Source organism: Elephas maximus, chromosome 14 (assembly GCF_024166365.1).
Source record: "Elephas maximus indicus isolate mEleMax1 chromosome 14, mEleMax1 primary haplotype, whole genome shotgun sequence".
Taxonomy (NCBI): domain Eukaryota; kingdom Metazoa; phylum Chordata; class Mammalia; order Proboscidea; family Elephantidae; genus Elephas; species Elephas maximus.
In genome coordinates this window covers 72927263-72949840 of record NC_064832.1, presented here as the reverse complement: position 1 = coordinate 72949840, position 22578 = coordinate 72927263, and the positions used below count along the sequence as shown (strand labels likewise).

The 22578-nt window shown below is 38.2% G+C and overlaps 1 protein-coding gene across 1 annotated transcript in view; it reads right to left on the bottom strand.

Moving 5' to 3' along the window:
• Window positions 1–20447, bottom strand: part of NDFIP2 (Nedd4 family interacting protein 2) — a 52068-nt gene extending 31621 nt beyond the window's left edge. Inside the window, exon 1 of the mRNA XM_049853059.1 lies at window positions 19989–20447. Within this exon, the coding sequence (XP_049709016.1) occupies window positions 19989–20309 (321 nt within the window). The 5' untranslated portion in view covers window positions 20310–20447. The remainder of the gene's footprint in view (window positions 1–19988) is intronic.
• Between the last annotated feature and the right edge of the window lie 2131 nt (window positions 20448–22578).

Here is a 22578-nt window from a genome sequence, read left to right as displayed (position 1 = left end):
ACACAGAGAAGCTAAGAACAGAATCCTCCAGCAAAACTAACTACAATAATATCAATTACTAAGACATGCTGTTGTTAATGATTCATCCAGGAAGCATAGCAAATGCCAAGACTCCACTACAGGTAAAAGCTAAAGGGCTCATCTATCAAAGTGCTATATGCCAAGGCAAAAAAAAAACACAAAAGTTGCTTGATAAATCTAAACATAAAATCTAAAAAACTCCAGAATATCAGAAGCAAAACACACACACACATACACATATACAGAGTTAGCAACCATGTGCCTCTATACTGATTCACCCTATCATATTTTTTATTCCTACAAATAATATTTATTCTCAAGTTACAGCATTACTATGATGTCACGCTCCTCCACAAGTCAATATAAAACCACTGTTACACTAAAGTTTTCAACAAAACTTGACATGACTGGAATTTACACATACGAATTCCATTTCTAGTGCACTGATTTACACTGGGAGCAAAAATGAACAAGACAAAAATATGTTATAACTTCTGCTTTTGAAGAAACAAGAGCAAAAACACTATCCAGAGAGACGCGAAGTAGGTGGTTCTTTATGGTACTCCAGTGCTAACTGTAAGCAAACCTACCTAAACCTCTGTACACATAACCCAGCAATTTCACCAAGGAGTTCTGGATGGTGAAAAAAAAAACTGGTAAACTAAAATCTTTATTTTTTGAAAGACTGAATTTTGCTTTCAATAAAAACCTCTAGTTAGTGTAACTAAAACACTGATGAAGACATCAGAGTATTTCATTATATAGTCATGTTGTTTTCAACTAAGCTACCGCAAAGCACTGTGCAGTAATATATAACAGATAAAATAACAAAACACTACCACAAATAGTTCTGAGCCTATCTTTAATCATACATAGGGCTAAGAATAAGAAGCTTAACAGGTAAGCACACAGGCTGTGGAATCAAATTTTCCAGATTCAAATCCAGTTCCCAGCATTTAGTAACTCTGTGACCTGTTTAAGCCTCATTTTCGTCGTCTATAAAATAGAGATTCTTTTCTCACAGTGCTTTTGAGAGGATTACATAAATTAATACCTGTAAATATTCAGAATAATGCTTGACACAGTACATGCCCAATAAATGTTAGTGTAAAAACAAAACAAAGGGATTTTTACATACATCATCTATTCTAATCCCTACAACCACCCTCTGAGGTGGGTCTTCTCCATTTTACCAAAGATGGAACAAACTTTAAATAATTGAATTGCCACACGTAGTTAGAGACAGAGTAAAGATTCAAACTCAGTTTTACACTATTTGCAGGTTCTTTCTATTCCGAGATACCACCAATAAAAATTCACAGGTAATAATCTACCTCCCTCTCCCCTTAAAATGACCTTCATTAATACTTGTAATGCTGATCTGAGTACACACATGTGCTCTCCATCCCCAAAGTAACCACGCCCAAAGTAGCCCAAAGTATGTAAATCCTAATTTCTAACACCATAGAGTAATGTTGTCTGTTTTTTTTTTATTTTATATAAATGGAATCCTTCAGTATGTATATTTTTTGCCTAGCTCCTTCTGCTAAACATTTTGTTTATGAGATTCCTCCACGTTGTTGAGTGTAGCTGTAATTTGTTCTACCCCCTTCCTATATTGTATTCAAATGTATGAATATGCAGCTATTTATTTTACTGTTTTCTTTTTTTTAATTTTAGCCATACTGGTTAATACGTGTCTCTTATACACCTAAAACCCAGAGCTGATTTTTGTGTATGATATGAGGTGAAGAAGAAGGGATCCAGATTAATTTTTTTCCATATGGATAGCCAAATGACCTAAGGATCATTTATGGGGAAAAAAAAAAAAAAAAACCCTCTCCTCACTGCACTACATAAATCACTGTGGTCTGTTTCTGGACTCTCTATTCTGTCCTACTGATGCACTTGTCTATCTTCGCACCAATACCATGCTATGATAAGTACCACCCCCTTACAATAAAGTCTTACTATTTTTGTATAAAACCTGTGCTCTTCTTAATCTAAATACATGTATTCTTTTGATAATTTTTTACAAAAGCTTAGCCTAGTCTCTTGTAATAACTGCTAAATTAACAGTAACAGTATTAATAAGGTCCTTTTCTAATGATTCAGAGTCTAATTCCAAAGCAATTTCTTTAAAAAACCATAGATTTTAATAAATAGTATTCTCAAACTTATACCTTTTCATTTCTGAAAACCTAACAAGCCTATAATCACCAGGAAACCAAACAGGAAAGCTCCTACGCAGTGGCCCTCCCTAACTATCAGATGTAGCTTTCAGTAAAATGCACCACCGGTATGTTGTTTCCCCAGTGGTCTGTAATAAGATAGACTACTCCTGCTCAAAATCGTGAGCTCTTTAAATTGTATAGAGCTGAACTTTTAAAAGATTAAAGTCTAAATAAATACAAAAATCTCTTCTAAAAGCAACTAAAATTCAGCTGTCTTGAATAAAATGTGCATTCTTTCAATTCAAAGAGAAAACGTAACATGTTGCATGAAGAATCTAAGTATACTTCCAAATAATATTAGCTGAGTAACTCGAAAAACTGTATGGAAAAACAGCATAGGATGAATAATGCTTTCAATTTTACCAAGAATGCCAATAAGACTCTTCTGAACAAGTTTTGCTAGGCTGAAACATTCTCGAGGGCTTTTTAAAAATATTTATTTTCGTGTAAAGCATTTATATAGAGTTTTCAGTATTCATTTATTATTTTTTAAAAATCCATAAGTCATTACATAGTTTAATTTATGACTTTGCTTAATTGCATCTAAGAAGAAATAGAGACTACTTATAAAGATGCACGTAACAAAGTAAATTTTATAAATTAGTAAAACAAAGCAAAGCGAAAAAATAAAAGGTAAAAAAAGAGTATGGAACCAGTCATGAAGTTCTGCAATACGGTGTATGTATTAGTGTCCTACTGCTGCCATAACAAATTGCCACAAATTTAATGAATTAAGACACCCTCCATTTATTATATCTCACAGTTCTCTAGGTCAGAAAGTCAAGGCACAGTATGGCTCAGCTGATTCTCTGCATGGAAATCTCACAATACCAAAACCACAGGGTCAGTAGGCTGCATTCCTTTCTCGACACTCTGAGGATGAATTCTCTCCCATACTCATTCAGGTTGTTGGCAGAATTCAGTTCCATACAGTTGTAGCACTGAGGTCTCTGTTTCTTTGCTGGCTCAGGTTGTTCTCAGCTTCTGGAGGCCGCCCTCATCAAAGACAACAACCATGGGTCAAGTCCATCTCCTGCTTCAAATTTCTACAGCCTCCCCTTCAGCCTCATCTCACCTCTGTTTACAGAGAAACCCACTGATGTCGAGTCAATTCCAACTCATAGCAACCCAAATGCCCCACAGGATTTCCAAGGCTGTAATCTTTATGGAAGCAGACTGCTCTATTTCTCTCCCGTGGACCGGCTGGTAGGTTCGAACCACCAACTTTTCAGTTACAAGCCAAGCACTCAACTACTGTACCGACACAGCTCCTGCTTCCAGAGAAAGTAAATTCCCCACTTTAAGGGCTCATGGATCTACACTGGGCTTATCAGCAGAATCTCGGTAATCTCCCCATCTCAAGGTCCATAACCTGAATCACGTGTACAAAGTCCCTATTGCCATGAAACCCAACACAGTCTCAGGTACCAGGGATTAGGGCATGGACAACTTTGGGGGGGTCAGAGGTGAGGCATTATTCTGTTTACACAGTGGTTACAGTCTCCTATAGAGCCTCCAGAAAGGAAAAAATCCCTGCAGATGCCTTGATCTTTGCCTATCGAAAGGTATCAGACTTCTGGCCCACAGAATTACAAGATAATAAATTTGTTGTTTTAAACCACTAAAATTCTCATAATTTCTTACAGCTGCAACAGAAATTTCATAATACATTTGTGGATAGATTTGAATCCAATTTTTTTTTTTTTTTTTAATAAATCATTCATGGACTTCTGTATTTTACCCTTTATTGGTAATGAATTACTTCTAACACCTTTGTCTGGACTTTCAAGAGGTACCCTGGCCCTGAATCCATTTTCTCAACTAGTCCTATCAAAGAGAAAAAAGTGCCATGCCTTTTTTGCATAGGTTTACAGTCCCATCCCTTTATGGCTCACACAGATTTCTGAAATAATCTTTACCCTCCATTGCAACTCATAAAACGTTTTAACCAGACTATAATTGTAGCCCATTATCTCCATGTTTCAGAAGGAATAAATAACAATTTGAATGACTCTGACAAGTTGAAGCATATCAAAAAGCTGTTGGGAGGAGGTTGATTTATTCTTTGATTCAATAACTAATTTTACAGAAAAGCAACGAAGTCACAGTGCCCATAAATTTGTCAAGTTGTACAGCCCTCATACATCTTTCTACCAAATAAACAAGCTGACAGTTAAAGTTATCAAAAAGAAAGCATGTTTAAAGAAAATTCCTAGTTAGCACACTATGTTATTCAGTCCACATTCTGCCTACAACTTAAAATTTGATGTTCATATTATTGTCACTAGCCCCTGACGCATATTGATCCCACGTGTTAACACAGTAAAACTGCTCCATAGGGTTTTCTTGGCTGTAATGTTTACGGAACTTCTCTAGAACATTCTTCCGTGGAGCCACTCGGTGGGTTCAAACTGTCAACCTTTAAGTTAGCAGCCAATCACAAACCAATTGTGCAGCCCAAGTTCCCATAAAGACTACAATTTACTAGTAAAAGGTGAAACTGTTTTTGGTAGTTTGTTAGTGAGAAATTAGAAAGTAATGAGAATGACCTGAATTTGAAAAGATAAAATTTAGACATTTAAAGGCTAATCTTTTTAATGTAAAAAAATAATTACATTCCCAGACACTGCCATTCTTTCAACAATGATGGCTAATCACAGTGACAGTGAGTTTCCTTTCAGGCTGAAAAAAACTGGTAAGAAAGGAAACTGCATTTTCAAGGAACGAACTGAGAATGGTAAATATCTCCGTAAATATAAAAGATTTTTTTTTCCTACGTTTTTATAAAATACCTACAGTGAAATCTGTGAGAGTTTGAACTCGATGGGACTGCCTTGTTTTTCCAGATCTTGCAAGTCTTCCGCCTTTGACAGGATGCAGTCGGACAACTTTTCTATTGCTCTTTATTGGTGGAAATTATTTGAGATTTTCTTCTCTGACAGGTTTCTGGCCTTACGCAGGTTCCAGCATTCACAGGTTTCACCATGCAAGCAGTCCCTGGGCTACAAACGTCCAACTTACATACAACCCAAGTAGTTACAAACAAACCAAAAAACCAAACCCAGTGCCTTCGAGTCGATTCCGACTCATAGCAACCCTACAGGACAGAGTAGAGCTGTCCCACAGAGTTTCTAAGGAACGCCTGGAGGATTCGAACTGCCGACCCTTTGGTTAGCAGCCATAGCACTTAACCACTACGCCACCAGCGTTTCCAGTTACGAAGAAACCCCTATTAAATCTATTATATTAAAAATTCAATGTACATACAATTGTTCATAATAATAAACAACGGGCGCTACTTTGCAACACACAACAAAACATTATTATTACTGTATTATTACGTTAAAGATGTTTTAGTGTGTCTGCAAGTGTTTCTTTAATGCTTTTTATGCACAGAAAGGTACACTATGTACTGTAAGGTAAGACAAACACCTGACTGACATTAGATACAAACTGTACCTAACTGTTCTGACTTAACATACAAATTCGACTTAAAGGCAGACTTACGATCAAAACTTGTTTGTAATCCAGGGACTGCCTGTATTACTATTTAAAACAAAATGATGACATTGCTAAGGTTTTCAATGTATGTAAAAATAATATCTATGACAAAACATTAAGGTTGACAGGAAGTACAGAATAAAGGAACCTACATGACTGCAAGGAAACCCTGGTGACGTACTGGTTAAATGTTACAGCTGCGAACCAAAGGGTCGGCAGTTTGAATCCACCAGGTGCTCCTTGGAAACTCTATGGGGCAGTTCTGCTCTGTCCTAGCGGGTCACTATGAGTCGGAATCGACCCGACGGCACTGGGTTTGGTTTTTTTGGTTTATATGATTGCAAAGTTTCTATTTTACATGAAATGGTACAACTTAATGTTAAATATGTTGTTGTTGGTTGCTGTCAATTCCAACTCATGTAGATCCCAGGTATGCAGAGTTTAGAACTACTCCACAGGGTTTTCAAGGCTGTGACCTTTCAGAAGCAGATCACTAGGCCTGTCTTCTGAGGTTTCTCTGAGTGGGTCTGAACCACCAACCTTTCAGCTAGTGATCGAGCAATTTACCATTTGCGCCATCCAGAGACTCCTAACATTAAATAAATAAATATATATGTACGATACTTATATAAATGTTGTGTACATATTTTTCACTGCTTAAAGTAACTTAGAACAATCACTAAAAAAATAATACAAAGAGGAATAACTAAAAAGGCAACAGAAATATTGAAAGGGAACACTAAAAATTCTTTAAAAATAAAATGAGCCAAAAGAAAACAGCAAAGCGTGGAAAGATAAACAAAAAAAGAGAGGACAAACAGAAAACAATAAAATGGAAGATGTAAATCAACCATATCAATAATTACATTAAATGCAAACACTCAAAAGGCAGAGGTTATCAGTGACTAAAGAAGTAAGACCCAACTCTATGTTGCCAACAAAAGACACTCCTAAGTATTCAGATAAATTAAAAGTAAACAGAAAAAGACATGCCATGCAAAAAATAAGAAGGCTGGAATGGCTATATTAACGTCAAATAAAATAGATTTCAAGACAAAGAGTACTACCAGAGATAAAGAGGAGCATTTCATGACAGCAGAGGCAGTTCAACATTAGGAAGACATAACAAACAGAAATGTGACACATGTAATAATAGAGCCTCAAATTCCATGAAGCAAAAAAATGAGATAATTAAAGGGACACAGACAACTCCACACTCATACCAGGAATTTTAACACCCCTCGCTCAGCAATTAACTGAGGACACATAAACAAAAATCAGTACAGATATAAAAGATCAGAACAATATTATCAACCAACTTGATCTGACATTTATAGAACACTATATCCAACAACTAAAGAATATACATCCAAGTGCATACAGTACATTCACCAAGATAGATATGCTAAATCATCATACAAGTCTCAATAAATTTAAAAGGAATGAAATCATATTGAGGGTGTTTTCTGACCACAAAAGAATTAGAAACAAAAATATGTAGGAAAATACCCCAAAATAGAAATTAAACACACTTCTAAATAATGTACAGTTCAAAGAAGAAATCATAAAAAAATAATAAAAAAATAGAAAATATTTTGAGCAGAATGACGAAGGTATAACATATCAAAATCTGTGGAACACAGCTAAAGCAGTGGCTAGAGGGAAATTTATGGCTTTAAGTGCTCATATTACAAAAACCAAAAAGTTAAAAATCAATGACCAAAAGTTCTACCATTAAAAAAAATTAGCAGGAGAAAAAAGGCAAAGTAAATCACAACAGAAATGGTAGACAAATAAGAGCAAAAATCAGTGAAACAGAGCACAGAAAATAGAGTAAATCAACCACACCAAAAAAAAATACAACTAACAAAATCATAGTTAGACTAACTGAGGCAAAAAAGAGAAAGCAAATCTCCAAAATTAGGAATAAAGAAAGGGTAGTCACTACAGATCCTACAGACATTAAAATGATAATAAGAGATTATAAACAATTTCATGCCAACAAATTTCACAACTTAAATAGAATTCTTTAAAAAATACAGCTTAACAAAACTGACCCAAAGAAAAACAAAAAGTCTCAATAGAACTAAATATTAAAGAACTTGAATTCATTATCAAACACCTTCCCCTCAAAAGAAAACTCCAGGCCCAGATTGTTTCACTGGAGAAATCCATAAACATTCAAGAATGATTCAGCTCCAATACTACACGAAGCTTTTTCAGGAAAAAAAAAAAAAAAAAGAGGCCAAAATAATCCTAATATGAAAACCTAAGAAAAATAATGCAAAGAGGAATAACTAAAAAGCTAACAGAAACACTGAAAAGGGACACTAAAAAAAATTGTTTTTAAATAAAATGATCCAAAAGAAAGCAGGAAAAGGTGAAAAGATTTAAAAAAAAGAGACAGACAGAGAGAGGACAAATAGAAAACAAATAAAACAGAAGATGGAAATCAACCATATCATAGAGGGTGAGGGTAGGTTTTCTGGAGCAAACATCTACAGACACATGTGAATAAAGAACAGAAATGAGTCCTGCAGGAAGGAGGGAGAGACAGGAAAAAAGAAAATACGTACAAAAGAGGCAAGAGAAGGGCGGTTTCCGGTTGTTGGAGGGGGCAGGGTAAAAGAACAAAAGTATTATATTTCAAGATATAGCTGAAGTCTGGAATGCAGTTAACAAATTGAGCAAAGGTGAATTAAACAGGGGCTCATGTTGCTCTCTAAAGATCTCAAGTGTTACTTCAAGACTCTTCTCCTCTCGGGAAAAATCAAGCAAAAAGGCATTCTAATATAAATGAAAGCTCTACCTAGGTGCAAAGAATGAATGCTCTATATAAACTGTCACTATTGGACATTCAAAAAGCTGTATGTTCTAAGATGCCTAAAAATTAGTAAAGAGGTTAAAATTGTCACATTAGAAGATTATTTGTAGCACCATCTCAGTTACATAATAAACTCCAGCTTATTTCCATAATCCCAAAGGCCTCTGTCCAAAGAGCACAATTTCTTTACATAATATTATGGAGAAACAGCATAGACAAGCTAAATCAGAGCACATTCCTAACTTCTAAAACATTAAATTGTTCATGTTTGAACAAATCTTAAAACCAAGCAAGTGAAAACCTTGAAATTATCTGATAGTAAATCTTAGACTACTGCAGCATTTCCCAACTTGCATTTGACATGTCTTTAACAAAAATTTCACCCACACCTTAATTCCAGCTAAGCAATCATACTTCTAGGAGAAACAATAACAACATGGCATGAAAACAAAGATATAGGATGAATTACAATCACATGTGAAGTAGGTTAGCCTTAATTATAACTACCCTGTCAATAAACTTGGATTTAATAAATGTCAGCAGAATGTATTCCACAGTTATTTAAACTAAGGTCAGGCCTACATATATAAAATTATCTATAAAATTCTAGAATAATATGTTACCAATACACAGATAACAACAAAATATTAGAATATAGGTCAGATACTTCAGATATAAAGAATAAAAAGAAAATACAGTAAAACCTGTGAAGATGGAAACTGTAAGGCAAAAACTTGTCAGAGAAGGAAAACTCAAATATTTTCCACTAAAACAAGCTACAGAAAAGTGGTAAAAACCACACCCTGTCAAAGGCAGAAAACCTGCGAGACCCAGAAAAACAAGGCAGTCCCACAGAGTGCCAGTTCTCACAGGTTTCACTGTGGTTGCTGAGTAATCAATATAAAAACAGATGAGAAAAAATCAAAATAGTACTCACGACTCCACAGTTAATGAAGATACTAAGTACGGCTGCTTCACAGGTTGCTTACTGAGCAACTCCAAGGGATACCATTCATACAGAGACTAAGCAATGTACATTAAGCTGGAAGGAAATGTAAAAAACAAACAAACAAAAATACACTAGAGATCCCAAAGGCTTATTTAATTTCCCAGAAGCATCCTGCAACAGGCCCAAGCTTCAGGCCCACCTAAAGTAGACTTCTATATCGTCTAAATCAGGGATAAACAAATCAGGCCAGCAGACCAATTCCAGCCCACCACCCAGTTTTGTAAATAAAGCTTTACTGAAACACATCCACACTCATCTGTAGACTGTATGGGGTATGAATACTTTTGCATTGTGACAGAGACCAAAGCCTAAAATATTTACATCTGGCCCTTTACAAAAAAAGCTTGCCAACCCCCGGTTATTACATCACCATTACTGCTACCATCCCTACAATGAGACTGCTTTCAGGGCTGTTTTCATAAGCACATGACCAACGCGGTCACACAGAGCCTTGCCTAAGGAGGACCCCACATTTGGGGCTTAATGCTCTATGGTCAACATCTTGAAATTTTTAATAATTTTTTCTTTGCATGTATGTTTTGTATGTGAGGTCCAAAGGGACAATGGAGCATGTGCTGTGGGTTTGGAGCCTCAACTTATGAGCAGTATGCCTCCCCAGGAAAGGTTTTGAAGCCATCCACTCTCAGCTCTCTGTTCAGCCCAACCTCCCACCCTCATCCAGCAACTGCTGCGCCCTCTGTACACTGGGAAAGGGAGGTCTGTGTTTCACCACTGCCCTCCAGAGGTCTGGGCATGAGCACTGGGAGGGCTGGGGCTGGGCAGCTCGGGGCATCACCAAGGCGCATTCAGCAGATAATTCAGTGGGCACTTCCTGTCCACACAATTCAGGTAAAAAGCATGTCCAAGCATGTCCCACCTTGGGGGCTCTTCCACCTGCCACAGCTCAGCAGCAGACTTGCAGGAAGGAGGGTTTAACTCTCCTACCACTGGTTGTAGGAAATCCTGGTGGTATAGTGGTTAAGTACTATGGCTGATAACCAAGAGGCTAGCAGTTCAAATCGGCCAGGTGCTCCTTGGAAACTCTATGGGGCAGTTCTACCCTGTCCTATAGGGTCTTATGAGTCGGAATCAACTTGACGGCAGTGGGTTTGTTTTTTTTGATTTTACCATTGGTTGTAGTCTTGCATTTTCATTTGGCATTGGGCCTCACAAATTATGTAGCTAACCCTGACTGCTTTCATGAAACAAAAATTATAAACTGGAGTTGTAAATGAGAGTTCCATTTTTCTACCAAATTTCAGCATGTAATTTCTTTCCATGTTTTGTCCCATACCAATCTGACTCATCACCCTCCAGCTTGCTGCAACCACACAGCTTTCTTCCTATTTCTTAAACCAACAAATTTCCACCTTAAGCTATTATCATCACACCTGGAATGCTCACCAACTATAAATACATCTTCACATTTCAATCAGGTCTCCCTGAGTGTCACACCTTCAGAGCAGATGGAGCTCCCTGATTATCCTGACCCTCATCTACTGAAGAATCAAACCAAATGCTGTGCTATACTGCCGCCAATGATGACCACCATCAGCCTCTTCCCGTCATGTATCCCTCCAGAGATGGAGTTTATTTTCTCTCCCTTTGAATTTATGCTGGCCCTATGACTGCTTTAACCAACAGAATGAAGAAGTGACATTCTAGACTTCTAAGCCTAGGTCTGAAGAAGAATGGCAGCTTCTTCTTCCTTCTATGCTATGAAAAGCTGAGGTCACATGGAGAGAGCACACAGGGCATATGACAGCACAGAGAGCCAAGACGCTTCAGTCAATAGTCTCAGCTGAGCTCCCACTCAACAGTTAGCATCAACTGTCAGCCAAGTAAGTGAGTCATCTTGAATCTCCCAACCTGTCTTAGCTTCTTAGTGCTGCTGTAACAAAAATACCACAAATGGGTGGCTTTAACAAACAGAAGCTTATTTTCTCAGTTTAGGAGGCTAGAAGTCCAAATTCAAGGCACCAGCTATAAGGAAAGGCTTTCTCTTTGTCAGTTCTGAGGGAAGGTTCTTGTCTCTTCGGCTTCTGTTCCCAGTTCCTTGGAGATCCTTCAAGTGGCATGTCATTCATCTTCCATTTGTATTTCCTTTCTTCTGTACCTAATTTCTCTTTTTCTATTTCAAAAGTGATTGGCTTAAGATACTCCCCTATACCATAAAACCAAAACCCCACTGCCATTGAGTCAATTTCGACTCATGGTGACCCTACAGGACAGGATAGAACTGCCCCCATAGGGTTTCTAAGGCTGTAAATCTTTACGGAAGCAGATTGCCACATCTTTCTTCTGCACAACAGCTGGTAGGATCGAACCTCCGACCTTTCAGTTAGCAGCCAAGTGCACTAACCACTGCACCATAGGGCCTCATTACTATAGCAAAGAAAACCCTATACCCAAACGGGATGACATCACAGGTGTAGAGGTTAGGATTGCAACACGTATTTTGGCAGGGACACAATTTAACTCCTAACACAACCCAATCATATCTAAAATGACTGCTGCCCCAGCTAAGCAACACATGGAGAAGAACCTCTCCATTGGTCCCAGTCAACCCACAAAATCTTGAAAGATAATAAAATGCTGTGTTTAGAGCTGTTACACAGAAATAGAAAACTAAAATACCAGTTCCATCATAGCTGGGACTATTATTTAACCTCTTTGTGCCTCATTTTTTTCATCTGCAAAATGAAAATCATGACATCATCTACATCACATTAATCTAAGGATTAAATGTGCTAGAATGTATAAAGCACTTAGAGTTCTGGCCATATTCCTGACGTAAGTTACTGCTTTATTATTACTACTGAAAATATTTTTTGTTTTTACTACTGAAAATATTTATTGACACATTTACTATCAATAAATGTTAATAATATTTATTACTTATTTCATCAACCCGCTTTACTTTCTTCAAAGCACATATTACTATCTGAAACTATGCTTATTTATTTATGTCTCCTCTCCACCAAAGTATGAGCCATGAGGCCTGCATATCTTGTTCACCAGCACCTAAAAAAGAATTTGGCAAGCACAGATCCTCCATAAATTCTTATATATTGAATAAATGAATATATGAGTTATAGGACCTTTGTTTTATAGTTAATAACATGTGAAAACTGCTCCCATCTTTTCTTAAACACAAGTCTGATGAGAGGTACTCAAAACCTACAACAAGCGGCTAATCCACCTGTGATACTTTCAAGATATTGCAATTATTACTGAGGAGCCCTGGTGGTACAGCGGTTAAAGCACTCGGCTGCTAACCGAAAGATCAACTATTTGAACCCAGCAGCCACTCCTTGGGAGAAAGATGTAGCAGTTTGCTTCCATAAAGATTTACAGCCTCGGAAACTCTATGGTGCTGTTCTACTCTGTCCTACAGGATCACTACGAGTTGGAATTGATTTAATGGCAGTGGGTTTGTTGTTTTTTTTTTTTCTTTTTTCCTAACTTGTTACTGCACAAACATTACATCATTACTAGATCATGTATTGTTCAAATACGTCTGAGAAATAGCAAGCACGGTTCAGGTGCGCTAACTACTCATTTGTGTAATTTCACATGAGTGGACACGTTCAGATCTGAATTTTTTTTTTAATGAGCTACATTCAGTCAACCAGATCAATGACACATTTATAATTCATTTCACTACATGCACTGAAATAGCAAGAGAAACTTAATCTGGGTGTGTCTAAAAACAAATTACCCTGGAAGACAAATTAACATTAATTCTGGGCTTCAAGTTACCAAATTTGGTATAAAATATACTTCAGTGTGAATTTCCTCAGTTACGGTTTTTTTTTTTTTAAAGTTTAAAACCTATTTTAAAGATGAAATCAAAATCAGACACTTAAGAGAACCCTGAAGCACCTCTATGGAAAAGCATAGTCTACAAAGTAGAAAGGCAAATCCATAATGTAGTCTCTCTAATACTGATTCTCAACTTTGCCTCTGCCTCCACGCAGACGACAAATGGAAGAAACTTGCCCTTTCCAATGACAGGTTAGGAGTTTTCACATTTAAAAACAAGATTTTGTAAGAGAAACCAGATGGGTGTGGTGGAGAATTTCGACGAGAAGTAAATGTATATGAAGTCAGAGAAGTATGGGAGAACACATTAAGGTGGAAGAGCTATTAGTAAGTAGGTCCTGCTAGACTCCAGGAGCTACAGCATAAAAGAGGACAGATTGCTAAAACAGGGCACTGTACAGATATGGAAAGGCCCATTCAAGGATCTTGGATGCTAAGAAAAGAATTTTCAACATCCCAAAATTCCATAAACCCACCAGAATAGCTAAAATTAAAAAGGCTGACAACACCAAAATTTTAGCAAGGTTGTAGAGCAACCAAAATTATCATACATTGTTGATGGAAGTATAGAATGGTACGACTACTCTGGAAAAAAGTCTAGCAGTTTCTTACAGAACTAAACATAAGTCTACCTGATAACACAGCAATTCCACTAAAGAGAAATGAAAATATATGTCCACAAAAAGAATATTCACAACAGCTTTATTTATAATAGCCAAAAAAAACTGGAACAATCCAAATGCCCATCAACATAAGTAGTATATTCTGTAGTATATTCATAGAACAAAACATTATTTGGCAATAAAAAGAGATGAACTACTGAAAACACACAAAACATGGATCAATCTCAAAAACTTTATGCTGAGTGAAAGAAGCCTTGCAGACTATATGTGTATAACTCCATTTATATAAAATTCTGGAACAGGCAAAACTAATCTGTAGAGGGTGAAAAAATCAGAACAATGGTCACCTGGCAGGTAGGGGATGAATGGGAAGGATTACGAGGAAACTTTCTAGGGTGGTGGTAATGCTCTATATTAGGGGTCAATAGACTCTTTCTGTAAAGGGCAGAATACTAAATATGTCAGGATCTGTGGGCTCTGCCTCAAATGCTCAATTCTGACCTTGTAGTACAAAAGCAGCCAGCAACAATACATAAATGAATGTGCACGGCTGTGTTCCAATAAAACTATACTTTAAAAATTAAAAGTTGGAACATGGTTTGCCAATCCCTAGTCTATATCTTGAAAGTGGTTTGGGTTACACAGGTGTATGTATTTGTCAAAACTCACCCAACAGGACACGTAAGATTTGTGCATTTCACTATATTCAATTTTATCGCAAAGAAAAAGAACTATAAACAAATATTGAACTCTAGGCAAGTGGTAAGCATGTGGTTTCCAGTGAAGTATACTGATATCTGCAACTTACTTTGAAATGCATCAAAAATTTAGATGGATATACAAAAAGCAAATATAATAAAGTATTAACAACTGCAGATAATTTTTCAAGGTATATGGGGGTTTAACTATGATTCTTTCAATTTTCTATTTGAAAATTTTATTTAAAAAATATTGGGAGGAAATACACTAACAGGGCACTAAGATTTCTGAACAAGGTGAAAATCAAATTTATATTCTACAAATAACTCATGCAGGGCAAATAATACACTGAAGGATGGTGAGATGAAGGAAGAAAGCAGCAAGGAGGCTTTTGCAACAGTTCACACCACAGAAAGCATTAACATTTAAGAAGTGAGGAACAAATATAAAATGAGTTCACAAAAAGAAAGAAAAGCCAAGGAAGTAGAGGGGAGCAGAATGTTTCTTGGTATGAGGAATAAGAAGGAGAAAGTTCAAAGTGTCAATGTAACAGAGCAATCAAGCAAGATGAAGGCAGAAACATATCTACTAGATTAAGCAACTGGGTGACCTTGATGATATAAAAGAGGTGTGGTAAGAACATAAACCAGATATTGATGAGTTCAAAGGAAACAAATAAGTAAAGATAAAATGAATCAAGCTAGGCCAAGAAAAGAGGGTGGTAAGTAGAGAGGAACATAAGGTAAAAAAACTGCAATATTTCTTTAAAATGCAAAACAAAAGGAAAAAGGTACACCTAAAAATCACCGTATATTATCTCATCCAGAACATGGACTGTTGGGCAAGGCAGTCTGCCATGGACCTGAGTGTCTTCACATAATCTTGCTGACTGTGCTGGCCTGCAAAGCTTAACCGTCTCTTGATACTGAGCAGTTTTTTGTAATAAATCACGTAGGCAACAAAAAAGGTCAAGGTGATCACAATACATAACTGCCCTCCCAACCTCCCACAGAGGTGGACTAGCTTGTGTGTTGTTTGCTATGTTTGCTACTTGCTAAAAAAAAAAAAAAAAAACAAGCGTTGGACCCTTGCTCCTGAGTTCCTCAGCTGCCATGCAAATCCACTGCGTGTGTCCATTGGGGCACATCACCACCCCCCACCCCCTGTTGAACTTGGGAGCAAGGAAAATCTACACAAATATGCTAATATTCATGCTGCTTGCTGTGCCATGAGTAATAATGTCACTTGTCTCTGACCTGTGAGTCTCCTATCACGTGGCAGATCCATGAAATAGTAACAGACTAACTTAGTAGCTTGTAATTAGGTAAAATCAAATTTTAGACTTTTCGCAGTTCTTGGCATGTACAAAGAACTATTTGACATTCATGTTGCTACATAAAACAAGAGGCATACCAGCAAAAAACTGAACTATGCATATCTCAATTTATATAATTACTTATTAACCATGTACCAGTCTCTGTACTATATGTTTCACGTATATTACCTTATTTAACTCTCATAATAATCCTAATAACGTAGGGGTTAAAAAGAGGAAACTGTGGCTTCAGGGTGCTAAACCAAGGTCTCACAATTGAAAACACAGAACATCTCCTGGTTTTAAGATGCTAATATATGCTGTAAATCTTCCAGGGACACCTATTATCACATTCTGGAATACAGCTGGGGAAACTACTGCTGTAATCAACACTGCCAATTTAATTTGTACACAGAATACCTCTTAAATCTTAGTAGTCAGCTTGGTGTATGTACATAACATCAAAGTTAGAATGTGGCCTAACAGCTGCAACCCAAGTCGACTACTTTATTGTTTGGCAACATTGCTCATTTCCTACTAAGCAAAACTGAATTCCCCATAACACAACAAAACAATGTATCATACCTGACTCTTTCTGGACTTAGAAGAGTAACTTCTTTTCCTAGCTCTCCACTGTTGTTCAGGGCTTTAAAATTCAGGACTTTTGACCAATGGAAGGAAAAAAGAGCCTACAGAAAAAGCTGTTCCAGATGAAGCTTGTGCCTTGGTTAATGGTAGTAAGTCGTTCTCATAGTCCTGGCATCACCACTTTCAGGTATAAAACCAAAACAACTCCATTGCCATCGAGTCAATTCCAACTCATAGCGACCCTATAGGACAGAGCAGAACTGCCCCATAGGGTTTCCAAGGAGTGCTGATGGATTCAAACTGCTGACCTTTTGGTTAGCAACCAAGCTCTTAACCATTGTGCCATCAGGGCTCCAACTTTCAGGTATGGAGATTCAAATTTTAACTCTTTAAATAAGTGACAAATTAACTCCAAATACTAATCTCACCCCCTAAGTATACGTGCCTGTCTCCTTTCTTATTCATCCCTTAACACTCAATGATCAAAGTTGTTTACTGGTACAGTTAATTAATCATTCCAAGGTTTTCCCAAAAAGGTACCAAAGGCAGTCACAAAACAGTAGTGGTTACCATGTAAGCCAGACCGACAGACAGGTCTCTACCTAAACAGTAGAAACTTCTTCTGCTTCTCTGGCATATACCTAGACACAAAGAGATAGATCAGGCCCTTCTCAAAAAAAAGAATAAAACAAAAGCTACACCGGATAAATGAAATTACTACGTAATTACACAATAACAGGAATTAAAATTGCACCAAAATTCCCAAACACTTTGCCCTACAGAGAAAACAAACTGATGTCTTAGCTACTTAAAATATTTATCTTTATAGGACTGATTTTTGCCCTCTGTTCTGAAGGAATGCCTCCACTCATTTAAAGTCTATGTAGTACACATCTCCAGTTTCCAAAAAGGAGCAATAAAATGTTACACTGTCCACCATTTATTCTGAAAGGAGTTGCACAGAAATCAGGGCTTCAAGCCAGTTCTTCCCAGTTCAGTCATGGCCAAGGAAGTAAAACTGGAACAGACCCGAATTATTAAAAATTCGGTGAATTGGAACCATACCTGGAACGGGTTGAAGCCCTGCTAGAAACATAATCTCCTTTTTACAAAACAAGGGCAGCATACACGATGCATAGCAACCAAATCTCTTGCCCCTTGAATTTTGAGCAGAGTTGGAAACAGCAGTGCCCTGCTCAAAAATGGCAGCCAACTGCTCCCCTGTGAGCAGTTGTGTCGTGCTCCATAGTCCTGCCAATAATCTAATTTCATGCATCAGGCTCCTGAAAGGGCTCACTACGCCTCCTCTGAGTCTCCCATTCCAGGGCTTTGACCTGTAATTTCTCCTGTTCCGTTATAGTTTCGGAGCCCCCAATTATAAAAATTCAGGTCTGTTTTTATTTTCTGGTTTCGCTTTGTTGGCCATGACTAAACCAGTTCAAAGCCCTGAGATAAATCAAGTAGGAAATATCTTAAAACAGAGAGCAAATTTCAATATTCTGGTCTCAGGAATTTTAGAAAATAATAGTAAATCAAGTTTCAACTAGTCCTAACTGATGAAAGCAAATGTAAAATATAATAAATTACTTTAAGGCACAAGCTACATCACTTAAAAATGCTTTGAACAAGTTACTCTATATCAGAACATGGTTGATTAAAATAAGCAAAAGCACCCAAAAGAGAAAGACTTCAAATCAGTCAGGGCCATTAAGAAAAACAAATAGGCACAAGAAAGAGGTTAGAAAAAGGAAACAAATCCCACTGCTAATCTTACTGCTATGTATCTATTGCATTTTATTTTTGTTAACATCTGCAAAAAAAAATCAAACCACCAAAAATCGTATGCAATCCAATTTGAAAAAAAAAAGTCTTCTATACTGTTAGCAATGATATTTTTCCAAAAATACTGATAAATTTTCAAGAATTCAGAATACAGATCTTTTTGGAGGTTTTACAGGACATAAAAATCAGTTGAAAATTAAAGTATCATGAACTTTTATATTAGAATATGTAAATTTACAAACATTGGGATCTCATCTTTTGGGATCCTTCATATTTGACAAAATGCAAGTATTAATAGAAATTCTTAGTTCACAACTAAGTCTTACATGAGCAAATAGATTTGATAAGTGAAATCTGTGACTATCACATCTACATTTGTAAAATTTTATAGACAGTATATAAAACCGAACCACCAATAATACGAATAAATGTCTTTCTCCTCTTCCTCAAATAAGTAGTTTTAACTAAATTGCCATTTGAAAGTGTACAAAATATGTTAGCTGGCTACAACCAAACAGTCGACTACTGCTGAGTCTATTTTAAACAGGGTTTACAATGTAATCTCCAACAGACATCAAAGAGCCCTGGTGGCACAGTGGTTAAGTGTACCGCTGCTAACCAAAAAGGTCACTGGTTCGGGCTCACTAGATGCCCCGTGAGAGAAAGATGTGGCAATCTGTTTCCATAAAGATTACACCCTTGGAAATCCTATAGGGGCATTTCTACTCTGTCCTATAGGGTTGCTCTGAGTTGGGATCAACTGGAGGGCACACAACAATAGACATCACTAGAATTAATACATAAAGGAACAATACATTTAAAAATTGACACTGAAAATATAAAGGACAACTTTTCACTGATTTCAACATACAAAGATTTCCATGGTGCAGTATTAAACTAGAAAAATTACATTTCATGAAAAATATTTTTTAATACAAGATCTAAATTTTATCTAATAATAAAAACATCCTCTGTTCCCCCTCCCGCCAAAAAAAATGCAGGGGTGGAAAAAAGAATACGTTCCCTTTTGAAAGTAACATAATGGAAAAGGACAAAATGACAAGGTTAACTACGGAAACAAGATCAGCACTACGGCTATTTCCTATAGTTCCACAATTCCTACCCCGCATTATTACCAATTCACACCCCACCCCACCCAGTATTACACCTCTTTCCTCCCATTCCATTTATGACGGCGATCACCTTCCCAGCAGGTACGTGAACTCAGCACGATTTCCCAAAGACAATCGACTGGAATGTCTCAGGAGTGACTGGGTCAGGGAGCAAAGAAATTATCGAGAAAATGAGAAATAAAATAAAAACAAGTTTTAAGGCGTGTGTGTCTGGGTGGTCTCACAGCGGGGTGCAGGGGGAGTGGGGGGCTCGGAGGAGACTTGGGGCGAGAGGGAAGGGTCTCTAAGCGACGTAGGCAGGCTTCACAGAAGTGTGAGGCAGCAGCTCCGGTCAAAAGCAGCAGCCAGCACGTCCTCTCCGCGAATACCTAAGGACAGGGACCCTCGGGGCCGCGGCGGAGGCTGCGGGGCGGCGCAGGAGGCCGGGAACTCACCACCTGGTAGCGGCCAGTGCCCGGCTGGTGGAGATCCATCCTGCCCGGCTCGGAATCTGGCTTCCGAGAGCGCGAGTCCCCTAGGCGCTCAGCCCCCTCGGCCACCTCTATCGACGTCGTCGCCGCCGCCGCAGCGCCCCTTCTGCCTCTGTTTCTGCCGCCGCTGTCGTCCGGCGAGGCCGCTTCACCGCCTGTCGCTCCCGGAGCCGCCGCCGAAAGCTCCGCGTCGGCGGAGGATCGGTGGAGAAGCTCCGGGGCGCCGCGGGGCCGACGGGCGCTACTGAGCATGCTCGGAGTGACCGCGCCTGCGCGCTGGGTCATCCGGGGCCCCCCAACCACGTAGCGAGTGGGATGGTTTCGTAGGGTGGTAGATGGAAAAGTAAAAGAAGTCCCTCAAGCTGTCTAGTAATAGCAGTACGGAAAGCTGTCTAGGTTGTCAGCCTGTCGGGAGTGGGCGGTAGCAAAAAGAGGGGAAAAAAATATCACCGTCCTTGATTGGACTTTTCTATGTGGACGGCTTTCACGCAGGCAGAGTCGGCTGCACAATCACACGACACAGACGTCGAGAAGGGAGGAGACGCATTCCTAGAACACCTGAGGACAGGTCATCTATTTATTTACCCAACACTTCGTATTACCCAACCTGGGACAATGCAGAGACTTATCTCTAGGACATTCCTAAAACGCTCATTCGAAATCATTAGTGAAGTAAGGGTTTGTTTTTTGTCTTTTGTTTGCTCCTTTTTGTTAGTAAGAAAGTAACGAATCCCACCGGGACTGTTCAGACGTACTTACACTTCTCTAAGGAGAGCTCTCGTGCTCAAGGTTAGTGGACGGTTACAAGTAAATAATGAACAAAAATAATGAAATAAAGTTATCAACTACTTAGTAGTCATACTCAAACCCTGATTCCAAAGGGCTTAGCAGTAAGGCATCTCTTTGTGTGCAGCATTGTTAAGACTATTTCAGTACCTGGTTAACCGCTGATTTAGAAAATAATATCGGAATCGTTACTCCCTGTCCTTGAGCATAGAGAATGTGACCCAGCTGGAGTTGTGAGCTCACAAGGACACATCAACTGGGCCCTGAGATAAAGACAATAGCTAAAATAATCTTGGAAAATACATTGTAGGGAATCTTTCACGAAAGCCAGAACACGAAAGACTTTGCACTCTTTTTCTATTAACATTTAGTGAATAGAAGTTTGTTGGACCAGTGAAGACCCTCCTGGCTGTCAGTTACTGAAACCTGTACCAATGAGCCTTAAGAGAGACAATTCAAAATGTAAAATCAGTTTCTAGCCAATCTGTGAAAAGGTGAAGCTTTCAATGGTTTTGCCCATTTGTAATGTTGATATATACTGATGACTCTGTAACCTTCCTTGGACTCAACAGACTTGGCTGTGGCAGCATGCTTGTCTGTTTTCCCACTTAGGTCTGTTCTGTAATATTCTCTGGCCACGGAGGACATGTCTGTGGCAGCATGCTTGTCCTCTTCCCACTTTTGTATTTTTGAATATATGCTGAATAAAACTTTCTTTTTTGCTTTACTAAACTTTATGGTTTTTTTCCCCTACAACACCACACATTATCTGCTGCGTATGTTCCTCTAGCACAAAGCATGTTCCCCTAGCAAGTCAAAGAATATGAGGGGCAGAGTAAATCACCTCTTAACCCAAAAAACCTACTTTCTATACTTTGGAAACTATGGTTCTGTGTGATTTGGCTCAGAGGGTCTCAACCTTTTTTTTTTTTTTTAAGACGCTGACCTTTTTTTTTTCTAAATGACATGTTACCATGGAGGCCCCCCTTCCTGAGGGGGCAATAGGGGAGTCTGGCGCCCCACCTACTTTCCCTGACTGGCCTCTCTAGGGAAGGTTCCCAGGTTAAAGAAGGCCCCTGGATCAGCCTGATGAACTGGTTAAAATCGCAAAGATACAATACTGAAACTCACTGAGAGATCATCAACGGAAAATGGAAACCTTCCTGATAATTTTATTCAAGAGCATTCATTAGCCCTTTCCACTTCTGCTGTCTTGACACACCTAGCAGCAGAAAGTGTGAATAGCCTAACAATATTAAGAGACGATGATACCATATTTAAATTTCTTTAAACTTGCTTTCTTTTTAATCTAACAAAGAGTTTTAGATTCTAAGACAGTAAACAGTAACATTTTATTGGCATTACTGGTACAAGAGCTCAGTCTCACAATTTCATCTCAAATGTTAGCAACTTTCAAGAATCAAAACAACAGCCAGTGTCAGCAAAATGAAATTAGATTCCTATATCACTTTTGGTCCATAAAGTTAAATTTAGAACTTAATTTTATATGTGCTTGCATTTTCATTAATCATTTATATGTGCATTTGTTGCTCAGATCAGACTGCGCTCTGGGCAGAGATGATTTGTTACACCCAACACTCCTAGCACAGTACTGAGAACACAATGGTGAAAACCAACCAAAACCAAAAACCTGTTGCCGTTGAGTCGATTCTGACTCATAGCAACCCTAAAGGACAAAGTAGAACTGCCCAATAGGGTTTCCTAGGAGCGGCTGGTGGATTTGAACTGCCAGCCTCTTGGTTAGCAG